Source organism: Podarcis raffonei, chromosome 16, assembly GCF_027172205.1.
Source record: "Podarcis raffonei isolate rPodRaf1 chromosome 16, rPodRaf1.pri, whole genome shotgun sequence".
Classification (NCBI taxonomy): domain Eukaryota; kingdom Metazoa; phylum Chordata; class Lepidosauria; order Squamata; family Lacertidae; genus Podarcis; species Podarcis raffonei.
In genome coordinates this window covers 27,331,795-27,354,563 of record NC_070617.1, presented here as the reverse complement: position 1 = coordinate 27,354,563, position 22,769 = coordinate 27,331,795, and the positions used below count along the sequence as shown (strand labels likewise).

General features: G+C 49.2%; 2 protein-coding genes across 4 annotated transcripts in view; one reads left to right on the top strand and one right to left on the bottom strand.

Annotated features, from left to right (window-relative positions):
* Positions 1-487: 487 nt before the first annotated feature.
* On the bottom strand, positions 488-9,052 carry KLHL22 (kelch like family member 22). Of its 2 annotated transcripts, XM_053369807.1 has the most exons (6): positions 8,240-9,052; positions 6,908-7,073; positions 5,096-5,814; positions 3,769-3,961; positions 2,518-2,751; positions 488-2,200 (listed from the first exon to the last, which is right to left on the bottom strand). In XM_053369807.1, exons 1-6 carry the CDS (start codon positions 8,464-8,466, stop codon positions 1,823-1,825), a joined length of 1,917 nt encoding a protein of 638 aa, XP_053225782.1. In that variant the 5' UTR covers positions 8,467-9,052; the 3' UTR covers positions 488-1,822. The 2 variants fall into 2 exon arrangements, with proteins under 2 accessions (XP_053225782.1, XP_053225783.1); XM_053369808.1 differs by lacking the exon at positions 6,908-7,073 and having other exon boundaries at positions 8,240-8,357.
* Positions 9,053-9,208: 156 nt separating this feature from the next.
* Positions 9,209-22,769, top strand: part of MED15 (mediator complex subunit 15) — a 32,239-nt gene continuing 18,678 nt past the window's right edge. The window contains exons 1-5 of one of the 2 annotated variants that reach the window (XM_053369806.1): positions 9,209-9,448; positions 16,310-16,397; positions 18,694-18,745; positions 20,825-20,854; positions 21,915-22,118. In XM_053369806.1, coding sequence (XP_053225781.1) covers positions 9,393-9,448; positions 16,310-16,397; positions 18,694-18,745; positions 20,825-20,854; positions 21,915-22,118 — 430 coding nt within the window. In that variant the 5' untranslated portion in view covers positions 9,209-9,392. The remainder of the gene's footprint in view (positions 9,449-16,309; positions 16,398-18,693; positions 18,746-20,824; positions 20,855-21,914; positions 22,119-22,769) is intronic. The other variant, XM_053369805.1, reaches the window with a different exon arrangement.

Here is a 22,769-nt window from a genome sequence, read left to right as displayed (position 1 = left end):
GAGGGTGTTATCTCTCTCCCCCCCCCCCAATCCTAACACACAACAGTGTTTTCGCCTGGGCTAGAGAAGCTGTCACTAGAAATACTGTAACATACAAACCTTTTTGAATAAATGTACCAAAAACGCTAACAGAATACTGGAGACTTCTTTCCACCTATTACAACTAGCTACTTCCCTCTGCAGTCATGGACATCAGTGGGAAGTACAGCTGGCAGGACAGGCAGCAACCCCCACAAAAAGAGAAGCAATGGCGTGGTGGGGGAGACCTCTGCCTCTTTGCCGAGTTCTTTGGCTTTTGCAGCTACTAGAATGAAACTGTTTCATGCGGAACATTTGGTGCTTGGGGAAGAGCTGAATTAGCTGAGCAGCAAACTGAAGGTTTTGCTTCCAGGGGCAGGGGGCAGGCAGAAGGCCCCTCTTCCAATAGAAAAAGATGACCGCTGGTTGCATTTGCTCTGCTGGAAAAATCGTTGAAGGCCTCTTAGAATAAGGTTACCAGATTTATTGCAATGAATATGGGGACACAATCAATCAATTAATAAAAATAAAATAAAATAATATTTTTTCTTAAAAAAAAAAGAGAGGAAAAAGGTTATTTAAAAAAATTAAGAAGTAATATTTTCTCTTCTGTGGTCTCCTCTGTTGTGTGGTCTTCTTCTGGGTCCTGGCCTTTCTTGGAGAACTAGCCGTGCTTCCCCCCCCCTCCCCCTCCTTGTACTGTGATCTCCTATAGGCTTACTCGGGAGTAAGCGTTAGCAGAACCCCCTCCTCCTGCTGCTGCCCTGCCCGCCTGCCTGGGCGTCTCCTGCGCAGGCATCGTCTGGCGGCCGCCCACCTGCGCTGTGGAGCGCCCAGTCAGGGGGTCTGGGGCAGAGCCGGAGGGGAGCGAGCAGGAGGAGGCGTGCTTGGGCCTGCTCACCTCAATGATGAGCTGGCAAACAAACTGAGCCGCCGCTTGCAAGTTGAGGAGCACAACGGTGAAGCCAAGCAGCAGCCGCAGCCGCCCAAGCACCACCTGGAGGCTGAGCCGGAACCGGAGCCGGCGGCCTTGGGCAGCGGTGCCGACGGCGAGCTGAGCGCCAAGTTGCAGCGGCGCACCGAGCTCAGTGGCCCTATGCAGCTTTCACCTGGCGGCGGCGCCCACCACCACATCTGCAGCCCCTACACCGAGTCCCCATATGATGTGTCTTGTGCGCAACACATCATATGGGGACTTCCAGTGAGGCAAAATGGCGGGCGCCACGGCAGCGGGCAGCTCCTGCTACCAGGCTGGCTCCGGGCTGCTGAGACTGCCGCTGCTGCAACGCTTCCCGGGGACATCAGATGAAATCCGGGTACATTCCAGGGATGGAATTTGTCTGGGGACAAATTTGCAAATCTGGGGACTGTCCCCGGGAAATGGGGACATCTAGTAACCCTATCTTAGAATACAGAAAGTCACCACATATTAAAAACATGGATTGGCTGCTACCAAAGATCCACCCAGTTGTTCCTAAAAGCCTTCCAGTGGTTCAGGGGTGTGGGGACACCATACAACCCAGCCTCCCTCCAAAGCAAAGTGTCCATGCTGCACATCAGAGTGACACCAGCCAGAAATCCAGGCCCCCCCTTTTGCAATGGCTGGCTTCTGGCCTCGTTGGCAGCAGGCTAACAAGGCCTGATGAGGGGACCAGGTTGCCTCCTCCCACACCGTCAGTGGGGCTAAGGAGCTCCTCCAAAATCAGGAGAACCACACCACCCAGCTCAGCTGCGGGGAAGAAGAAGCAGAAAGCAAAGAGGCTTGCATGCCATTCCCTTGCGGCAGCGGAGCCTCAAGTGCTGCTCAGTTGTCACTCAGATGGTCAAATTCCTCCCAATCTAACATGCTCATGACCTCTGAAGAAATGTCTGGGTGGTTCTGGAGCCTGTTTTGCTGCCGTTCAGGGGTCCACCTCTCGGCATTCGTGATAACGGCCCTGGGCAGGGTGAGGACACAGGCGGCCATCCCAGAGATGTTGTCCTCTAGCCGAGGGCCTCTCTCCCAGCAGTCTCTGTCAGCATCATAAATGTGGACGTAATGCATGCGAATCCCCCGGTTGTGGGATCTGCCCCCTAAAACGTAGATCATGTGATCCAGGACGGCAATGCCGGGTTCGCCATGTCCTGCAGGCAAAGGGCACACAGTGGTCCACTGAGCGGTGCTGGGGGAATAGCAGGCCACCTGGGAGGGAGGCAAAAGCAACAGGTCGTCTCTGGTCATGATGGAGAACAAGTCCCCCCCACCAGGGAGTCCTAGCAAGGGCTTGTGGCTCCTCTCCCCCTGCAGCTGCCTCACAGAAGTTGGAGCAGAGGCTCCCAAACCTTCTGGTGTTTTAAGTTAACAGTCAGGCAGACAGAACAAAACCAGCCCTGGGTGTTCATGGCTTGTGGCCAGCTAAGCCATACTCAGAGGAGGTCCACTGAATCCAGTCTCTAGATTGCCGTGGACCTACTCTGCGTTGGATACAGCCCCTGGGCAGAGCGCAGCTGCCTCCTCACCTGGTGAACGTCCCGCCTGTAGCCAGAGTCGTTGTTACTCCCTCCAATCACGTACAGCCTGCCCAGCAGGGCTGCCATCCCATGCCAGGCCCTCCGGACAGGGCCGTCGGCCAGGCTGTCCCAGCGATTGTCTACAGGGTCATAGCAGTGCAGCTCCTTCAGGTAGTCCTCGCCTCGCCTCCCGCAAGTGACGTACATCCGTCCGTCCAACTCGGCTCCGGCGTGTGCATAAATCTGCGTCAACAGAAGAGAGGGAGGAGTCAGGTGATGCCAGCAAAGCTTACCCACCCACCTCCACCTTCAGCAAATGAAGCCATGTGGAGATATTTAGCCGAAATTCCCAGGACTGGAATTGGAGGCAATTCTCAGAGCTTGACCTCCAAATGATTCATGGCTTAAACCTGGCTTTCTGGTGTAAATCACCCCTCTCCCAATTTATACACCTCCCTCTCCAAAGGAGAACGCTCTTTCTTATAATAATGCACGAGAATTGATCACTCTGGCGTTTTCGACATCCTCCTTTGGTATCCCTGTGCCAAACCACTCCCATGAGCCCACCTTTGGGCCGGTGGGTCAGGGCAACAGGGGGCCATTCCTCTTTTATGTCTGCCTTGGATCAAACACAAAACAGAAACTTGGGCACCACTCCCAGGAAGTCGCTTTGAGCACGTATCATAACCCTTTTCATTTGCCAGGTGATGCAGAAACCTTCACGACACCTTGTCCACCGCCTGCCCCAACGCTTGTGACATCCCGTAAATTCTGCACTAAATTCAGCTGTCAAATTTCTGTGCCGTTAATAACTGCGTAGCCTTCCTTATTCTCCAAAATTCCCCATCAACCCCAACTTTGCTCTGTACCTCGACTATCATTTATTTCCACATTTCTGCAACCTCAAGGTACTCCCCACCTCCTCAAAGTACGATGTTTAGGAAAGTGAACGCTGATCATAACAACAGTTTGGCTGGATCAGGCCAATGGTCCATCCGGTTCAGCATCCTGTTCTCACTGTGGCCAATGAGATGCCCTAATGGGAAAGCCCACAAGCAGTGCCCCCTGCAACCCCAGTTATGGCATTAGCAAAATTTATGGAAAACACGCCAACCCAAACCTCCCTGGTGGTTGCTGGCCCACTCAAGGGTTCAGCCTAGATGGCGCCATGCTTCTGATCTCCCAGGTGCCCCTGTGATGTTGGAAAAGCTCCTGCTTTCCCTGGCCACTTGCCCAACTCCTGCCTTCTCCTCTCCTTACCTCCTTCCTGAGAGGGGCCACGTATTCCCAGGTGTTGGTTTTGGGGTCGTATCTTTCCACTTCCCGCAGTTCTTCGTGGTAGTCCCGTCCTCCCACGGCGTAGATGTACTCTCCCACCACACAGACGCAGAGGTCCGCATGCTCTCGCTGGAGAGACTGGATCTGGAACCACCGGTTGTGGCGTGGGTCGTACCTTGCAAAGGAAGAGGTTGGCCAATCTGCACAGCTCTCCTAGCACAAGTGCCAGGGATGGATGGTGACCACAGGCTCTAAGTGCTGTTCCTGCCACCCATTTATCTCCCTGCATCCCATTGCTTCCAAGTGCATCCGCCTGTCCTCCCACCAGCCACTCCCTCTATTGCTCTTGCTAGGCTTTTCAAAGAGAGAACCACCAGTCTTTGCAGCACGTCTGACTATAGCCGTCCTAGCTCTGCTTTGTGAGAAAAGAACACAGCACTAGGGCAGCTGCACTCACTGTGTGATCTTCCCAGATTTAACTGAGAGATTAATCCCTTTCCAGATTAATATTCGCTCAAGGGGAACAATTTTCCCATCTCAACCCCGATATGAAAATATGATGGAACAACACTGTTCCAAAATGCATGTATGTTTGTGTGCATTTTCTGACATGCTCCCCTCTCAATGCCTGTAGATAATAAGTGGACAAAATTCCATTTTTTGCCATTGTTATGCTACCAAAATAGTTCAGTCTTTGTTACATTTAATAGGCAGAAATATAATTTCAGGGGTTAGTATGTCCTGTGTATGCAGATAGAATTATCCCTGCTTTACAGATACAAGGACTGTCAGAGAGAGAGAGAGAAGGAGAGGGAAAGAGAGAGAGAGATTTAATCAGTCCAGTCACTCCACAGCTGTCAAAAGCTCACTGGGCAGTATCTTTGAGCTGCATCATATCAGCCATCTCATGTTTCATGCCCTCAATGCGCTCTGAGCTGGAAGGAGGAAGCCAGGAGCCTGAGGCAACAATAAATCACAGTAAGACTGAGGCATGAAGCACCTTGTTTACAGAGCTCAGAAAACATTGAGGGGGATAGCGTCAGAAGAGGAGATAAATAAAAACACCTCCCTTCACACCCAGCTAGGCGTGGTTTTATTCTTTGTCAATGCCCTATATGAGGGACCAGGAAGTTGCTTGGGTTGTTCCCCTTCTCTGAGGGTGCCAAGAAAGCAGCTTCCTGATTAACAGGGCAATCTGATACATGTCTCGCCGTGTTCAATGCTTAAGGGTGTTGAGGACTGAAACCTAATGGGACAACACCACTTGCCAATCACTTAAAAAGGTAGCATCACAAATAGCGGCTCTTACCTCCAACACCTGTTTTCTGCTCGAAAGCCATGGATGTTGTTATCTCCCCCAACCAAGTAGACAAAGTTGTTGAGGACTGCAATTCCCTGGTTAGACATCCTGGGGGACAAGGCTGCTGTGAAGTGCCTCCACTCTCCCAGCAGCGGGTTCAGATACCTGGCCTGGTCGCTGACGACTGTGGAAGGGGTGGAGTGGATCCCCCCAAAGCCCACCACACAGCAAAACTCGGACCTCAGCTGAGTGTGTGGGCTCTGCATCATGGGCTGCAGGCACTCATTCTTGTGGTACATCAGAGCACTCGCCACAGTCTCCTTCAAAGGGCATGGGCTGAGCTTGTTGTGAAGCCTCTGCAGGACAGGAAAGTCCATCAAGGGGAAGCGGACCGTCTCCAACAGCTTTGGGGGCTCCATCAAGGAGACCTGATCCGTTTCCACTTGCTCTGGAGTGTAATGGTACAGCAGGGCCCCCTCGTAAACCTCATTCTCAGAGCTGACCTCCAAGTTGTTACTGCTGAGGAGGGCGTAGACCTTTTCCAAGGGAAGCTGGCGGTACATTTCTGTCCTGGAGAGAGTGACAAAGTTTTTCAGAACGTAGGAGTCCAGCTGCTCACTCAGGTGGCTCAGGTGGAAAAGGTCGGCCAGCTTGTACACATCCAAGACGTTCTCCTCATCCACCCAGGACATGAGGAAGTCACAGCAGAACTTGATAACCTCTGGGATCTGCAAAGGAGAAAGAAAAAGAGCCCCTCTGATACGGAGCAGCGAGGGACTCCAACCCTACCCTCCAATAGGATCGAAAACCACCCATAGCATGCAGAATTTTGCATCATACAAACCAAGTCCAAATCCCGCGTTCATATTTTGCTAATGAAGCACAGAAATCAGGTCAAGATCTACTGAACTGGCAAGCAGCACTGCGAGTGGAAACATTTTTTTAATTCCAAGGTGATGGAGGCTGAGCCAGAGTCATGGCACATCCGTGTAGGAAAAGGAGAGCGAACCAGTCTTTAGATCAAAGGGCAGCTATAGCAACAGGGTCAAGCAAACCCTCGTAGCTGGGAGCCTCTGTGGCACTGCTGGCTGTAAGAGCAGAAGTGGGAGAGCTGGGAAGCAGATCTCACTCCATCGGCTCTGCGGCTCCTCTCCCTTCAACTGTTCCTCGGGGCAGCCATTCCATCAGGCTGCCTCAGTAGGAGAGGTGGGAAACAGGGCTCACCTGTAGGAAACAGGGCCCACCTCCACCAGGCACATCCTGCCCCTGAACTGTGCCAGCTGGTCAATATAGGAAGAGTTGTTTATAAATTGGTACCTGAGTTTTTGTTTTTATTCTCCTCTTCCCTCCCTGTCCTTTTCCCCTTGTGTTCTGTGGTTTTTTAGGCTGTAAGCCTGAATGGTTTTGACTGTATGTAAGACACTCTGAGAGCCCTTTAGGATGAAGAGTGGGGTACCAATGCTCCTACTAATTAATAAGATCAAAGGGATAGGCTGCAATCCAATCCCCATCTGGGCAGTGGTGGTGCTTAACAGAGCAGCAGAGCCAGGACCGATCTGCAGTCCTACTGCTCATACTAGCCAAGATGTAAGGTAAGCAGCTGTGGTAGCTTAAAGCAGGTGCAGCAGCCAGACCCAGATGAGGCCCTGTGATGCTCCAGCGAGGGCAGTGGGACCAGCTCAGATTCCCCCCATTCCCAACATGTGCTGTTATGGGGTTTTGCATGGGCTGCCACAGAGCTGGGTGGAGAGGCACCTCTGACCAATCCACCACCTACAGAGCCTGCCATAAAGGAACTTTGGGCTTTGCCAACTCTCTCACCTGAAGCTGGCAGGCGGCAGTCAGTATTTCCTGCACATTGCTGAGGCCAAGCTCCAGTTCCGAAGTATATATGAAGTTCAGGATTTGACACATGGCGTTATAAGACACACCCTGAATGTGGACCTCTTCCTGTTCCATTTCTCTTAGTCCGCCAGCAAACATGCCCCTATTAAAGGAAAGAGCTGCTTTCAGTCATGCTTCCAGAAAGGAACCTGCTCAGGGCTTCCAGGTCGCGTATGGGGGCAATTACTGATCCCATTTCTATGCTGTACTCCTTCCTCCAAGGAACTTAAGCACCTTGTACAGAGATACTCCACTTAAGACTTCATAGCAGCCACACAAGAAGCAGGTCAGGCTAAGAGGCTGGCTGGACCAATGTCAACGACTGGGGATCAGTGTTGGAGAATCTGTTCTGCATGCAGAAGGTCCTAGGTTCAACCCCCAGCAGCATCTCCAGGCAGGGCTAGGGGAGCCCCACTGGGTGCTTGGGTCGCTGTATGGACTGTGGGTCATCAGACCTGCTTGGTACATTTCAGCCTTATTCATCCCACTAGCTGGCTGGTTTAAAAGTGGACTGGTATGGGCACAGATGTGTTAGGCAGGAGCTGTTGGGACAGGTGTGAATGTGTGGGACCTGCTCTTCTGTTCATGGAGGTTCACTTCAGCTGCATAAGGGAAATGTTTGTGGGTTCCATATCACCACCATTATATGCCAGCCTTCTCCAACTCGGTGCCCTCCAAGCATTTTGGACTACAAACACCCATCTTCCCCAACGACTGGCAATGAGGCAGGAGCCTATGGGAGTTGAGGTGCAACTATATGAGAAGGGGAATGAGGGCATCTTGGGTGAGATTCCTGTGTTGCAGGGGGTTGGACTAGATGACCTTTGGGTTCCTTCCAACTCTATAATTCTATGAGCAATGCAATGACTCAGTTGATGTGGGAGCAGTTTTTGGTCTTGCTCTATTGGCCCTTCTTTCCACAGGTTATTGCCTAGCTTTCTACTCTGAACCACCCTAATGTTGACATTTGTTTTATTTCTACTCTGCACCAATTTCCCATTAAACCTCATCAGTTGGAAGCAGTCATGCTTCTAGATACCAGTAGCTGGAAACCACAGGAGGGGAGAGTGCTGCTATGGCATTCACACCCTGTTTGTGGGCTTCCCTAGGGCATCTGGGTGGCCACTGTGAGGCACAGATGTTCAGCCTCCACAGTGTGCTAAGATTTTACTGAAGAGTACCACAACCGATTTGTGCATAAATTTCAGAACTAAACGTAAACATTGCCAGTTCATGCATAATACCGTTTCGGTTCCATTCCAGACAGACCTGAAGTAATCGCATGACGCCGCCAGGAGGATCCGATGAGCCTCGATCGGCTTCCCCTCCACACGCAGGATAACGTCAAAGAGGATGCCGCTGTCCCGGAGAGCCACCAAGCCATTCAGTAAAGCCTGGGAGTGTTGCGCACTACGGTAGGTGTTGCCAGAGCCCCCCTTGGCCAAGGGCTCCGGGAGAGTCTTGGCTGGCTTGGCCAGCTCCTGATCTTCTGCCATTCCAGGCAAAGACTCCAGGGACGCAAGGAAAGCAGTTTAGGGGTTTCCTGTAGAGCAATTTGCAGAGGAAAATGTTGGGTTTTCTGACTCGAAACCTTATTTATTAGTCATCCCACCCTCCTTCCCTCTGAGCCCACGCAAGAACTTCCAAGACGTTATATATATATATCAAAAAAAATAAAAATAAAATTGGCTTAGAGAGGGGTATGAGTGAAGACATCCGAGAGGGGGGAGGAGAGAGATAAAGGACTCTCCGAGGAACCGGGCGAGGAGCTGGACTTTGAGGTCAGGAGGGGAAGAGGGTGAAGAGGCCACGTCTGACGCGGAAGCAAAACAAGGCTCTCTCCGAGTAAGAAGGCGGCGGAGAAGCCCCGCCTCGGGCCCCTCCACGGCCTGAACTCGGGTCAACTTGTGCTCTGCACATGCTCAGGAGGCGCCCGCAGACGGAGCCAAGCGGGAAGGCACAGACACATCTGAGGCCGCTGCCACCGCCCTCCTCCTCCGACCTGAGCCTCCTTCCGGTTTCAACTGCCGGGAACCACAGAAACGGGCGGCTCGGCCAGAACGTCGTTTCCCTCCCACATCCGCCTCCGCCGCCCTCCTCGCGCACAGGAGGACCCGCCTCTTAGGGGGCGTGGCGGCGCACGCGCAAATTAGCCTCGGAGGGGGGGCAAGGAAATGTCATGCGCCCGGAAGCCCTCCGCCTCTGAGCCGCCTGCTTCCCAGAAGCCCCCGCTGCCTCGGAAACGCGCTTTGAGCGCCCGCGAACTACCTATCCCGTCGTGCTCCGGGGGAGGCGCGCTTCGTCGAGCGACTTCCGGTGGCCGGAAGAAGCGTCGCTGCGCCCGCCGCTCGCTCAAGTCAGTATCTCCTCAGCTCGCTCGGCCCTCGAATCGGAGGCGGCGGAGGCGGCGGGCGGCCTCGGCATGGAGGAGAACGACTGGCGCAGCGCCAACTTCAGGCAGAAGCTCGTCAGCCAGATGTGAGTCCGCGGAGGGAGGGGAGAAAGGGAAGGGGAGGCCCGGAGGACCAGCTTCGGCCGGCTCCTCGGCTCCCGCGCCTCACGGGCAGCCCCGGTATCAGGAGCGGCGGAAGCAGCAGCAGCAGGAAGCCTCTGGCCTGGTTGGGCCGGCGATACGGGCCGGGTGATGGAGCCGGCTCTGCCCGTTTCGAGGCCCTCCTGGAGGCTGTGAGTGGCGTGAAGGTGCCCCAGATCGGGTCCCGGGATGTCGCAACCCGCGAGTGCCCCGCCAGATTTTACGGGAGGGATGCTGAAATGAACCTGATGGGGGTGGGGGAGGAAGCGGCGGCTTCCCGTCCCCCCCCCCCCGCTCTCACTCTTCACCAATTTCTGGACGCAGTCTTCTTTGAAAAGGGCCCCTTGGAGGGACAGGGATTTTGGCTCCATGGCCCTGTTTCACTTGGCTGAAAGGAGGCCCACCTACCATAGCTGTCAACTTACATGTTTGAAAATAAGGGACTAGCAGCCTCGAAAATAAGGGATCAGCAGCCAAAATACGGGATCAACAATTACTTTCATAGAATATATATTTTGTTGCGTGCAAATGGCTTTCGATATCTATTAGGTCCATAAATTACCACATAGCATATATTCAACACAAAAAACAGCAACAATTTGTTGTTGACAAAGGTCTGCTGGACATAGAAAGGGCCCCATTACCTTCAGTAGCTTATTAAAGGGACATCATCAATAAGGGACAGCAGCAGGACATGGCGCTGGTATAAGGGACTGTCCCGCCAAATAAGGGACGCTTGACAGCTATGCCACCTACCGTCGCCTGTAGTCCGCCAGACTTTGGCCCCCATCACGTTCCGTCCTCCCTGAGGAAGGGCGCGTTGTGCAAGGCGTGCCAGGCGCCCTCGCAGCCACAGCAGGATATGCATTGGGCAGGCATTCCAGGGGCCACACTGATCCATGGAGGAGAGGGTTGCCTGGAAGGGAAGAGATCCCGAGGGAGTATGTGTATGTGGGTTCTAATTCCTTGGCAGGTGGAGGCTTGACTCAGGGATCAGCTCCCGGTGGGATCTTTTCCCTTGGAAAGCCTGCTGATTTAGACATACATCGTTGGGTTTTTATTTCTGGTTTGGGTCCTGCAGTGGCTTGCTGTGCCTTGCCCATCTCAACCAAAGAGGGGAGGGAAAAAAGAAATCTCAAGATGGCAACTACGTCTCCAGCACGCTCTATAGCAGATGGTCACCAATCCAATCAGGGCGTGTGCATCCTGACATCCAAGGAACAGTCCCACATCCCAAAAGATGGTTGAGTCACTTAGCCCAGTGCCTGTGGGTGCTAGTCTGGCTTTTTCTTCCGCCCACTGGCAATCCACATTAGGAATCTCACTTGCTAGTTTGCTGGGTAGGCAAACCCTACTGGAAGGTTTGTTATCTGCGGTTCTCCCAAATAGCTGCTTCAAAGTCTCTGGTGGTGGCAGAAGCTGGCCTTCTTGCTTGCCAATCTGGAGAACCCGAGGGAAGGCCATAGATCACAAGCCATGCTCGGCAGCAGGAGCACAGAGTCCCTGAGCCTAGAGGCGTTGAAAGTGTTTGGGTTGCCGCATGAGTGCTCTGCTTCAATCACCCTGCTATCATGCGGGATGTGCGGCTGGTGTGATTGATTGTCCTCTCCCCTTCTCCCCAGAAATGGCAATGGCACTCTGAGCAGGGACACCTACTTCTGCTCCTTGCATCCAGGCTATCCGTTTTCCTGGCCTTTGTGAAGAGAGAACTTGCCTACGTGTTGGAGGGAGTGTTTTCCATATGTGGGAGCAGCACACCCCACTTTTTTGGGGGGGAAGTGTAAGAACAAAACAGAAAGCCCCATTATTCACAAATTGCAAAGGGGCTAGAGAGAGATTTGCATCAGTTCATAGGTATTGTGGTATGGTTGCCCCTTCCTCTTACCGGCTTGTCTGGGGTGGTCTGCCTTACTGACCCCATTCTGGCCTGGGGTAGGGGATTGGATGTTTGTGTCTGGAGATGAAGTGCATTTGAGGCTCTTAGAAGAAGCATGCTAGCCATAAAGGTAAAGGGATGTGGGTGGCGCTGTGGTCTAAACCACTGAGCCTCTTGGGCTTGCTGTTCAGAAGGTTGGTGGTTCGAATCTGCATGATGGGGTGTGCTCCCGTCGCTCTGTCCCGGCTTATGCCAACCCAGCAGTCTGAAAGCATACTAGCGCAAGTAGATAAATAGGTACCACTGCAGCAGGAAGGTAAACGGCATTTCCATGCACTCTGGCACGGAGTCCCATTGCGCCAGAAGCGGTTTAGTCATGCTGGCCACATGACCCGAAAAGCTGTTTGTAGACAAACTCTGGCTCTCTCCGCCTAAAAACGAGATGAGCACCACAACCCCATAGTCACTTTTGACTGGACTTAACCGTCTGGGCGTCCTTTACCTTTTACCTTGCTAGCTATGTGCTTTGGTTCCCATATGTGTTTCTCTTCTAGCTTTCATCAGCAGATATCTTCTGTGTGAGCTCTGAGTATATGGAACCCGAGGACAGAGAGGAAGCTATGTGTCCTGCACTGTCATCAGACTGTCATTAACACACTACAGTATTGGTGTGCTCTGATGGGGTACCAGTTTGCACCATATCCAACACAGGTGTGATGTAGACAGGGTGGAAGTCATCTTGGAAAGGCTATTTTACCATTTATTTTTGATGTCAATAGAAGAAATATTGTTCAGTCTGGGGCAAGTTGTGTTGCGTGCCTTTTGTTCCAGTTTTGCATGAGATGGAATGTTCCTGTTAAACACATAGCGATAAGGTGTTTTTAGCAAGAAGTATCGTTTTAAGCCAATGAAGCCAAACATCCAAGTAATAGAAAGGGAAAATGAAAGCAACAGTTAAAAAGACTTACAACAAAACCAAAAAAAGTCAGTATATCTTAGCTGGTCATATGTTCCTTTTCCGGACAAAGTCTTGGCTGCAGAGCAAGTGCAAAGCTTCTTGCAGAAGAGATGTTCTGGAGTATCCTTGGGCTTCATATTACGTGATTCCAGGGTTCCCTCTCATCCTTTTGTGCCTTTAGAGCAGAGCTTTCCCAACTCTGTGTCACGCCACAACACGTTAGTGTGTCGGCTGAGGTGTGTCACGCATATGCTCCCCATGCTCCTCCTGGGGCTGAAAAGGATTTAACCTCTGGTTTGCTAGTAAAATTGAATTACTGTGTCATGAAATGATGCATGTCTAAAAAGTGTGTCGCCAACATGAAAAGTTTGGAAAGCTCTGCTTTAGAGAGATGCATTATGCCTTTTGCTCTTGGTTTAACTCGTACAAAAAGCACAAGAATGAAAATTATTTCCAATGTTAAATGTCTTTAGAACCTCGAAAAGAAGTGGTATATACAGTGGTACCTTGGTTTACAACCATAATCCGTTCTGGAAATCCAGTTGTAAACCTAAACAGGTTGTAGCCCAAGGTGAGCTTTCGCCAATGGGGCCTCAAAAAAAGGGGGGGGGGTTGTAATCCAAAAAAAGGGACATGCACTTCTGGGTTTGACGTGGTTGTCATCCAAAACAGTTGTAATCCAAAACGGTTGCAAACCAAGGTACATGGAAAAGGTACATGGAAAAATTTCCATTCAGCCTTCTTGCAAATATTGATGTGAAAATCTTCTTATTATATAAGAGTGGGGATGGCTGACCTGTGGACCACCAAATGTTGCTTGGTCAAGACCGATGGGAGTTGTAATCCATAAGTCCTCATTGCCCCTTGTCTCTAGCATTTCATTTATCACCTTTCCTAAAGAACCAGATAAAACAGATGTAAATGTCTCTTAATAGAGCACATCATTTATTCTACATTAATTATATCCTCTTCATGCATATTTCACCTTATTTGAGCTTGTTTTCCTTAGGTTGCTTTTCAAGTAGACTTGATTTAGTATTGGATTGGATTTTCCTTATGCATAGAATAAGGATGTCTCTCTTCTCCTGATCAATGCTTTGCTTTTATTCCAAGCCATCGCCTTAAAGCTTGCTGGCTGAGACTCTGTGTCTCGCAAGAGAGGGTTCCCCTCACACCTTTTCTCCCCCAATCAGTCTTCTCTTACCCTCTGACCAGTTAGCCCACAAAAGAGAGGTAACTTCAGAATGTTTATTGGGGAGTAAAAGACAAGTTATCTGTATGTAATGGACTTTCAGAAAAGGGAAGGAGGGGCACCTGGAGTGCAGGGGTTTGGGATGGATTCGGTGAAAGTTGCCTGCTTTTGGGATCCTCACAAGGGCAAAGTGCTCACTGCTGCTGTTTTCAAGGGTCTATATTTGGAGAGTCAGCAGTCAAGTACTTGATTGGTTGTGGGCACCTCTCAGGCATGGCTCCTATTTTTTTTTTTTGCTTTTACAGGTATTATACAGAACAATAATATTAAATAAGCTCTGCCCTCTTTATGCAAACAGCTGTGTCCTGAGTGACTAGGTGGATGGTTGAGAAATGTCCTCTCCCTACCAGAAGGTGTTTTTTGGGGGGGTGGAAATGGGTTAGGGTCCCCCCCCCCGGAACAGGCTGGTGGCTCCCAGCAAGAAGACAGACCAAGCATGAGGTTTTGCATCTTAGGGGAAGGAGAAAGGGGGAGTGGGCTTGAATTCTGAAGGGTGACAGGGCATCTTCACCATATGCCTTCCTTGTACAGAAGTGGAAAAAAACAGTTCAGCCTGCAGGTGGTGGCCAGGATGCGGGCGTTCTGGGAAGGGAAGCCCTAGCTGCTTCTTGGCTCTCTCCAGCCCACAACTGCTCTGTCAACTCCTCTTGCCTTCCCCAGGTTCCATCCTGTCTGATATTCCTGTGGCATGACTGGGCCCAAATATAGGGGAGGGGTTCGTGATGCTGGGGCGGAGCTTGGGCCTCTCTCTTGCTGTGAGTAGGGGCTGCAGGTGAGGATAGAGCCTCTTGCTTTCAGCTCATCAGAACAGTGGTGCCACCTAACACCAAGGAAACTAGCGCTAATACACCCAGCGCTAACTCACCAAAATTCTGGAGAGGGTGCACCTCCACAGGCACATACCTCCACATGTGGTGGGAGTGTCCCAAAATTCAACTATTCTGGACAACAGCCATACAAGAAATATGTAAAATAACTAAGCAAGTAGTAGACATCACCCCAGAATTGGCCCTACTAAACATCTTCCAAGACAACAATGCCCATTTACACCACAAAGAACTCATAACCCACCTGCTCTCAGCAGCCAGAAACACCATAACCAGACACTGGAGAGACCTGTCAGGAGTAAGCATGGACCAATGGTACCAAATAGTATGGGAAACAGCCCTACTAGAAAAATTAACTAATAAACTGAAACTGACACGGGGACAAACAGAAGAAGACGCCTTCACCCCGGTATGGCTCCCCTTTATCACATACACAGCCCAACAGGACAATGACAATAATCCACCAACAGCATACAAATCAATATGGCTAACCTGATCCAAAACACCCACCCACCTCACTCACACACGAAAACAAAGATCACCACAGCCAATCACAAGCAAACGATCACACCCTAGGCCAACCCCAACCTCTCTCACTACCAAAGGAACACAAGTGAACAACACAAGCAACGCTGACACCAAACTCTACATACATTAAACATAATAGAAACACCGTCACCCGACCCCACCCCCATCCATCTTCCCTCTCTCCACCCCCCCTTTCTTTTTTCTTTCTTTTTTCTTCTCCCCCTAATGCCTCAACAAATGAAACGGATTTGTAAAAATGTTACATGGAAGAAGAAGAAAAAATACGAGGCACTACACTTCTGTAAAACAAGAAAATCCTTAATAAAAAATATTTTAAAAAAAAGAACAGTGGTGCCACGGCTGTTGTGACAGCATAGGTGTCAAGGCTATTCTGACACTGCTGCCGTTTTACTTGATATTTCACTGTGCCTTTTGTCGCACAGGTATTTAAAGGTTGGCTTTTGGGGGTGCCTCTGATGTTGTGTGGGGAGGGGCATCCTGGATTTCCTCTCCTCTCCCTTGGTGCCTGCAAAATCTGATATAGAGGGTCCCCCAAGAAGGGGAAGTTTGCTTGTGGGAATGGAACCATGTCACTGGAAACAACCCCCAGTTGTTTGATGTAAACTGCTTGGGGATTCTGGATATTAAGCAGCTTAGAAATATCATCAATAAATAAAAATTAATAAAATATTTATGTAATTCCTGCTACCAGCAAGAAAGGGACGCGAGTGGCGCTGTGGTCCAAGCCACTGAGCCTAAGGCTTGCCGATCAGAAGGTCGGCGGTTCGAATCCCCATGATGGGGTGAGCTCCTGTTGCTTGGTCCCAGCTCCTGCCCACCTAGCAGTTCGAAAGCACGTCAAAGTGCATGTAGATAAATAGGAACCGCTCCGGCGGGAAGGTAAACAGCATTTCCGTGCACTGCTCTGGTTCGCCAGAAGCGGCTTAATCATGGTGGCCACATGACCCGGAAGCTGTACGCTGGCTCCCTCGGGCAGTAAAGCAAGATGAGCGCCGCAACCCCAGAGTCGGCCACAACTGGACCCTAATGGTCAGGGGTCCCTTTACCTATAAGAAAAGGGAGAGCCTGTGCCCAGAAGAGACAAAGGTAAAGTCCTGTTGGGGCAGGTGTGGAAGTGTGTTTGTGGGTTGCTTGTGAGTCAGCGAGTGTTGTGGGGTTGATGCGCTTGTATGATTTCTTCTGAAGTTGGGCCGGGGCCTCCGCCTTTCAAAAGAAACTGAACTTCACCCACAGAAGGGCTGAGCAGAAATAGCCTGTGGAGTGGGCCCTGTTTTCAAGGTGCCTCCTTTCCGTGCGGTTGTGATTCTGGCGCTTCAGCTGCTCTCTGTCTTTTCCTTCTTGCAGTGAAGATAGCATGCGGAATGCTGGAGTGGCTCACAATAAGAGCAGCAAAGAGATGGAGAACCACGTTTTCTTGAAGGCCAAATCACGGGTAAGGAGAAGGAGCCAAGGGTGAAAGTGAAGGGCAGGCAGGAGAGAGAGAAGGTCCAGGCTCTAGCGATTTTGGGGTTGAAGCACCAGTTGCCCTCTTCCGAGGAGTCAGACCCTTGGTCCAGCTAGCTCAGAACTGATGACCCTGCTGGCAGCAACTGCTCTCTGGAGTTTCAGGCAAGCTGTCTTTCCCAGCCCTTCCTGGAGATGCTTCCAAAGATTGGATCTGGCACCTGCTGCATGCAACCCCCTGAGCTCCTGCCCTTCCCACTATGGAGTGAAGGAGGAAAGTGGGAAACCCTGGCTGGGCAGGTGACTGTCAGAACAGCTGGTTTCACTTCCCTGGTGGGCATCCCGTCTTCTGCCAGTTGCCCGTCTATGAACAGTTGTGGCTTCCTTGGTTAGTCTCTCTCTTCCTCATAAGCTTTGCAGCTCTGCCCAAGTGGAAGACACCATGTCCCTTTCCAGTCCCAAATCTTTCCCACAGGGGCAAACACAGAAACTGCCTTGGTCCACTTGACTCAGTATCATCTACACTGACTGGCAGCAGCTGTGTAGGTTTTCAGGCAGGGTTCCTTCCCAGCCCTACCTTCTGCATGCATAGGAGATGCTCTATGTGGGAGCTCCAGCCATTTCCCATTGTATCTTCTACCTCTCCTGTTCCCTGCAAAACACTACAGGCTGGTGGGGGAGAGGCGTCTTTTTTCGTTGTGGCTGGTTCTGGAGTCGTTGCAGTTTCCCCTGTGTTTCACTAGTGAGATAATAATAAAAATAAAAATAAATTTTTATTTATACCCCGCCCTTCCTGGTTCCGAAAACCGGGCTCCGGGCAGCTAACAACAAATTTTAAAAACTTAATTGTAATACAACATAGAAGCAGCATAAAATACAGTATAAAAACATCAATAACAATAAAATTCAAAGTTCAAAAATCAATTTGGGGAAAATCCATCCAATAAGCATTAGATAGTCACCAGGGCTAGCTGGCTGAATTAGTCCTACTTGGGCTAAGCTGTGGGGTCTCAGAGCGGGTAATCTTCATAAAAGGAGAGTGAAGAGAAGGGAAATAAAAGATCAGGCTGAATTCAAATTAAAGGCCAGGTGGAATAGCTCTGTCTTACAGGCCCGACGGAAGGAGGTTAAATCCTGAAAGGCCCTAATCTCATGGGACAGAGCATTCCATCAGGTCGGAGCCATCACAGAAAAGGCCCTAGCCCTGGTGGAAGATAGTCTGACTTCCTTAGGGCCTGGGTACAGTCGTGCCTTGAAAGTCGAACAGAATCCATTCCAGAAGTCCGTTCAACTTCCAAAATGTTCGGAAACGAAAGCGCGGCTTCTGATTGGCTGTAGGAAGTTCCTGCAGCCAATCGGAAGCCCCATCAGACATTCGGCTTCCAAAAATAGCTCGCAAACCAGAACAGTCACTTCCAGGTTTGTGGCGTTTGGGAGCCAAAACGTTCAAGAACTAAGCTGTTCGAAAACCAAGGTATGACTATAGTGGGAAGTTTGCTAGCATCTTCCTTTGTCCATCCGTCCCCTCCCCCCCATCACTCCACATGCATCATGTGTACACCCTGTTTGCAAACACGTGCACACACACACACCCTGCCCCATCTCTGATTTGCTGCTGTATAGGTGGAATGACTACCGCAGCAATGGGCATATGGGTCCAGGTGATGCTTTTCTGTGTCTGGCGAGCTGGGAAAGTTGACCCTTGCCTTGATAGGTGTTGGTCCCACCAGGGACCCTCCCCTTCCCCCCCACCCCTAGTGGCATGTTAAAATTTGAGCCATGTCCCTTCAAGGGATTTGTGCCTTACCCCTTCTGCATTTTGGCTTTCTGCCTGGCACAGTTATTCCATTTTTATTTTTGATGTTTACATGCTGCCCAGTTAAGCATTCCCTTTCTGCAGTTGAATACAGTGATCTTTTTATGCAGAGCTCACCCTGCCCTTTCAGTTCTGCCAGCGCGGGGGCTCTCTTGCTCTTCTAGAGGGAGAGGAGGAGGAAATGAGTCAGAGGCACCCTGCCCTCCAACCCTCCCTCCCTGGCTTCTAAAATGCACTTTCATTTCTCTTAACTTTTAGGAGGAGTATCTTTCCCTCGTGGCAAGACTCATTATCCTTATGCAGATTGCACCCTGCCCTTTCAGTTCTGCCAGCGCGGGGGCTCTCTTGCTCTTCTAGAGGGGGGGGAGGAGGAGGAGGAGGAGGAGGAGGAAATAAGTCAGAGGCATGCTGCCCTCCAACCCTCCCTCCCTGGCTTCTAAAATGCACTTTCATTTCTCTTAACTTTTAGGAGGAGTATCTTTCCCTGGTGGCAAGACTCATCATCCACTTTCGGGATATCCGTGAGTACTCTCATGCCTGTTTGTGGAGAGCACTTGTTGGCCATTTGAATCTTGGAGGGGGGGGGACCGTAGGGGCAGGGAAGAGTGGGATACAAAAAAGCATTAGCTAAGGAAAGAGGACGGAATGGAGGGGTTGGTTTCAGTGGCACAGGAACAGCAATCATGAAATTCTTGATTTCCTGAATATCACACTGATCCAAATAGTATTTTTATATCCGGCTTTTCTAAGTGTTTGATGTTGAAACACTCTCAAGTCCACAAAGATACAGCTCTTTTAAATACAGTATAACAGACAAATACTTTCTGCTAGAAAGTGAAAGTAATCCCGTTCTGATTTGTATGCGCTAGCACTTTGTTTGCTGACAGCTCGGGGGCAGGGGAGTTCTTTTTCCCAAGGTTGCTAGTTTAAAAAAATATCTGGTTTATTCTTATCAAATAAAATACTACCAATTCTAAAACTACATAGGATGAGGGGATGAAAAGGGTTTATTGTAAACTGCTTGGTGATTTTACTACATTCAAGCAGTATATAAGTTTAAATAATAAATACCTCAAAAAGCGGGGGGGGGGGGGAATGTTCCTATATGCAACAACAGCGGCAAGGCTACTGTTAGCACAGGTCTGGAAACAACAGCAATTGCCAACAGTGGAAGATTGGCAACAGAAGGTAATGGATTACGCAAAAATAGCCAAATTAACGGGGAAAATTTGACAACAGGGCGATGAAACATTCCAAAAAGAATGGAAGAAATTTATGTTGAATATAGGAAAGATGTGTGTGAAATAGAGAAACCAGTAGAATTGAAAGGAACCTCATAACGTGTAACATAAATACTTTTATGGGAATAATAATAACAATAAGAAATACAATGTACAATGTAATCAAAGTAACCAATGGTAGTGGCAAATAATATATGGATAGACAACAAGAATTGTATATATAGAAGGGCTTATTTATATACAGACAATACGTGGACAAATGTGTAAGTAGAAGAACAATATATAGAATGGATAAAGACAATGCGAAAAACTCAGAAGTGACATGAAGAAGGAAGGAGAGAAGTCAGCTCGTAGGAGCAAACTATAAATGTAGAATGTAATATAATATGTATTTGAAGTATGAAGTTTGGAAAACCAATAAAAATTATATTTTTTAAAAAGCTGGGGGGAAATGAGGCATGCTTAGAGGAGATTCACTGAAACTAATGGACAGGATTAACTTGTACATTTATTTGAGTGTGTCAACTCTGAGTAGGATTTAAGTTAATACAACCTTTATAAGATAAATACTTAAAATGTTTACAGTGGTACCTTGGTTTATGAACAGTCCGGTTTAAGAACGATTCAGTTTACAAACTCCGCAAAAGCGGAAATAGTGTTTGAGAACTTTACCTCGGTCTAAGAACGGAATCCGAATGGTGGAAGGGCACCGGCGGCGGGAGGCCTCATTAGGGAAAGCGCACCTCGGTTTAAGAACGGTTTAGGTTTAAGAACAGACTTTTGGAACGGATTAAGTTCGTAAACCAAGGTTCTACTGTATTTGTATAAAAACAAAAAACTATCCCCAAACCCCTCCCTCTGCTTTATTTACCCACCTTATAGAATTCCTTCAAACCATAACAAGTACAAAATGAAATCTTTAGTCTCAAATAATTCTGATGAAACAGTAGTCAGTATCCGGAATCACTGATCAGTGTTGGACATCATATTTGCTGAATACACAAAGCTTCACAGCTTGTCTTTCATCGTACAAAGTCTGGTACCTTGCTTCATTTAAAGGTTTTCAGATACTTTGAGACTAAAGATTTCATTTTGTACTTGTTTTGGTTTGAAGGAGTTCTGTAAAGATTGTCTATTGCATATGTACATGGTCATTTTGTTGCCTAGACATTGCTGACATTCTCTTTGCAACACAGGGGTGTGTTTGGTTACTTATTTACCCACTTGTCTGATGTGTAACTCTTTGGTTTGATACTTCCCCCCCAACCCCCAATCTGCTGTTTACTCCAATTAGACTAATATTTTTCTTGCCTAAATGTGCCTGCACAATTTTTCAGTTGTTGTTGTTTTCTTTCCTAGACAACAAGAAGTCCCAGGCTTCCGTCAGTGGTAAGAAGGGCTCCTTCATCACTTTCCATTTTTTTTTATATGTCTTACCTACTTCCTTAAGAACTCTTTCCGAGGACTCTGACTCCTCTTCTGTGGGTGTGGATGGGTGTGTAAGGGGCATGTCTCCTCGTTGTGCTGGATTTCCTGGCAGAGCTCAGTCGCAAGCAAATGTGACACACAGACAGGCCCAGGTTCTGTTTTATCTGATCAATTCAGTGACAGAAAAGGTAAAAAAAAAAAAAGTTTAGAAGTGCTTCCCCCCCCCCAAAAAAACCCCTAGAGTCTTTTCTGTTGGGGATAATTCAGACTGAAATTCCCAGGTGTCAGAAAAGGTTATTTATGTATGCCACTACTGCGGCCCATGTTTTGTTCGCCTCAAAATTTAAAACGAGTGAGGTCCTAACCAAAGAAGAATTGGCAACTTAAGTTGCCAGAATATGTGCAGACTTAACATTGAATAAGAGAACAAGAAGAACATACATTTAGAGAAGATTCAAAAAAGTTTATTGAATATATGGAAAATAAGTGTGTACAGCTGAAAACGCCGGTAGCATTTTTAGATAAATTCAACAGTGTAAATAAGTTTTGATGGATGTAATAATGGAATACTGAATGGTATATTTTTTTGTAAAACATGAACGCATTTATGGAATGTAAAATGAACCATGGAAACAGAAGAAGGGAAGTCATCAATATCTCTTTTTTAATATGCATTTTAATTAATTTTTCTGTTTTACATTTTAAAGAACTCATTTTTACATCTTTAAGATATTGATGATATCTCAAGGATGCAAAAAGGAGTACTTTAAATTGTAAAACAGAAAAATTTATTTTAAAAATAAAAAAGAAAAGGTTAAAAAAGAAAACAGAGAGAAGCTGAAACCAGCGAGTAATTCTGAAGGTTTTTCAAGGCTTTCTGCAAAAACAAAGTTGACCCCTCCCCCCTCTGCCCAGCTTGCTGGATGGGGCTGAGGTCATTGTGCGGCTGCTGGGATTAGTGGTGGGGTGAACAGCTGAGCCCAGGGGCCAGCTCCTTTCAGGATCCTTCTTTTCTCCGCAGATCCCATGAACGCCTTGCAGACCCTGACGGGCGGCCCACCTGCGGGAGCAGCGGGCATGGGCATGGCATCTCGCCCCCAGGGGATGGGTGTGCTCGGGCCCCCCATGGGGCAGCAGATGAGCCTTCCGGGGCAGCAGGCGGCACCAGGGGCAGCTGGGATGGCCCCCCGTGGCATTCCAGGCATCTCAGCAGCTTCCCAGCCAAGTAAGTGTATGGAGTCTTGGCTCTTCCCTGGGTGCTAAGCGGTTTGGCCCTGGGACTGTGACCCTCCCCAAAGACCAAATGGGAAGCCGACAGGTTCGGGCCAGGGCAGGGGGATTTTCCTGCTTTGGAGCATGCTGAGGGAATTCCCTTGGGAGGAATCTCTTCAGCCCCCGTTGGATAAAAATAGGAGCAGATGGCAGAGAGTGTGCTCTCTGGCTCTGTTTTGTTGTTGTTTAGTCGCGTCCGACTCTTTGTGACCCCCTGGACCAGAGCACGCCAGGCACTCCTGTCTTCCGCTGCCTCCCGCAGTTTGGTCAAACTCATGCTGGTAGCTTCGAGAACACTGTCCAACCATCTCGTCCTCTGTCGTCCCCTTCTCCTTGTGCCCTCCATCTTTCCCAACATCAGGGTCTTTTCCAGGGAGTCTTCTCTTCTCACGAGGCGGCCAAAGTATTGGAGCCTCAGCTTCAGGATCTGTCCTTCCAGTGAGCATTCAGGGCTGATTTCCTTCGGAATGGATAGGGTTGATCTTCTTGCAGTCCATGGGACTCTCAAGAGCACCATAATTCAAAAGCATCAATTCTTTGGCGATGAGCCTTCTTTATGGTCCAGCTCTCACTTCCATACATCACTACTGGGAAAATCATAGCT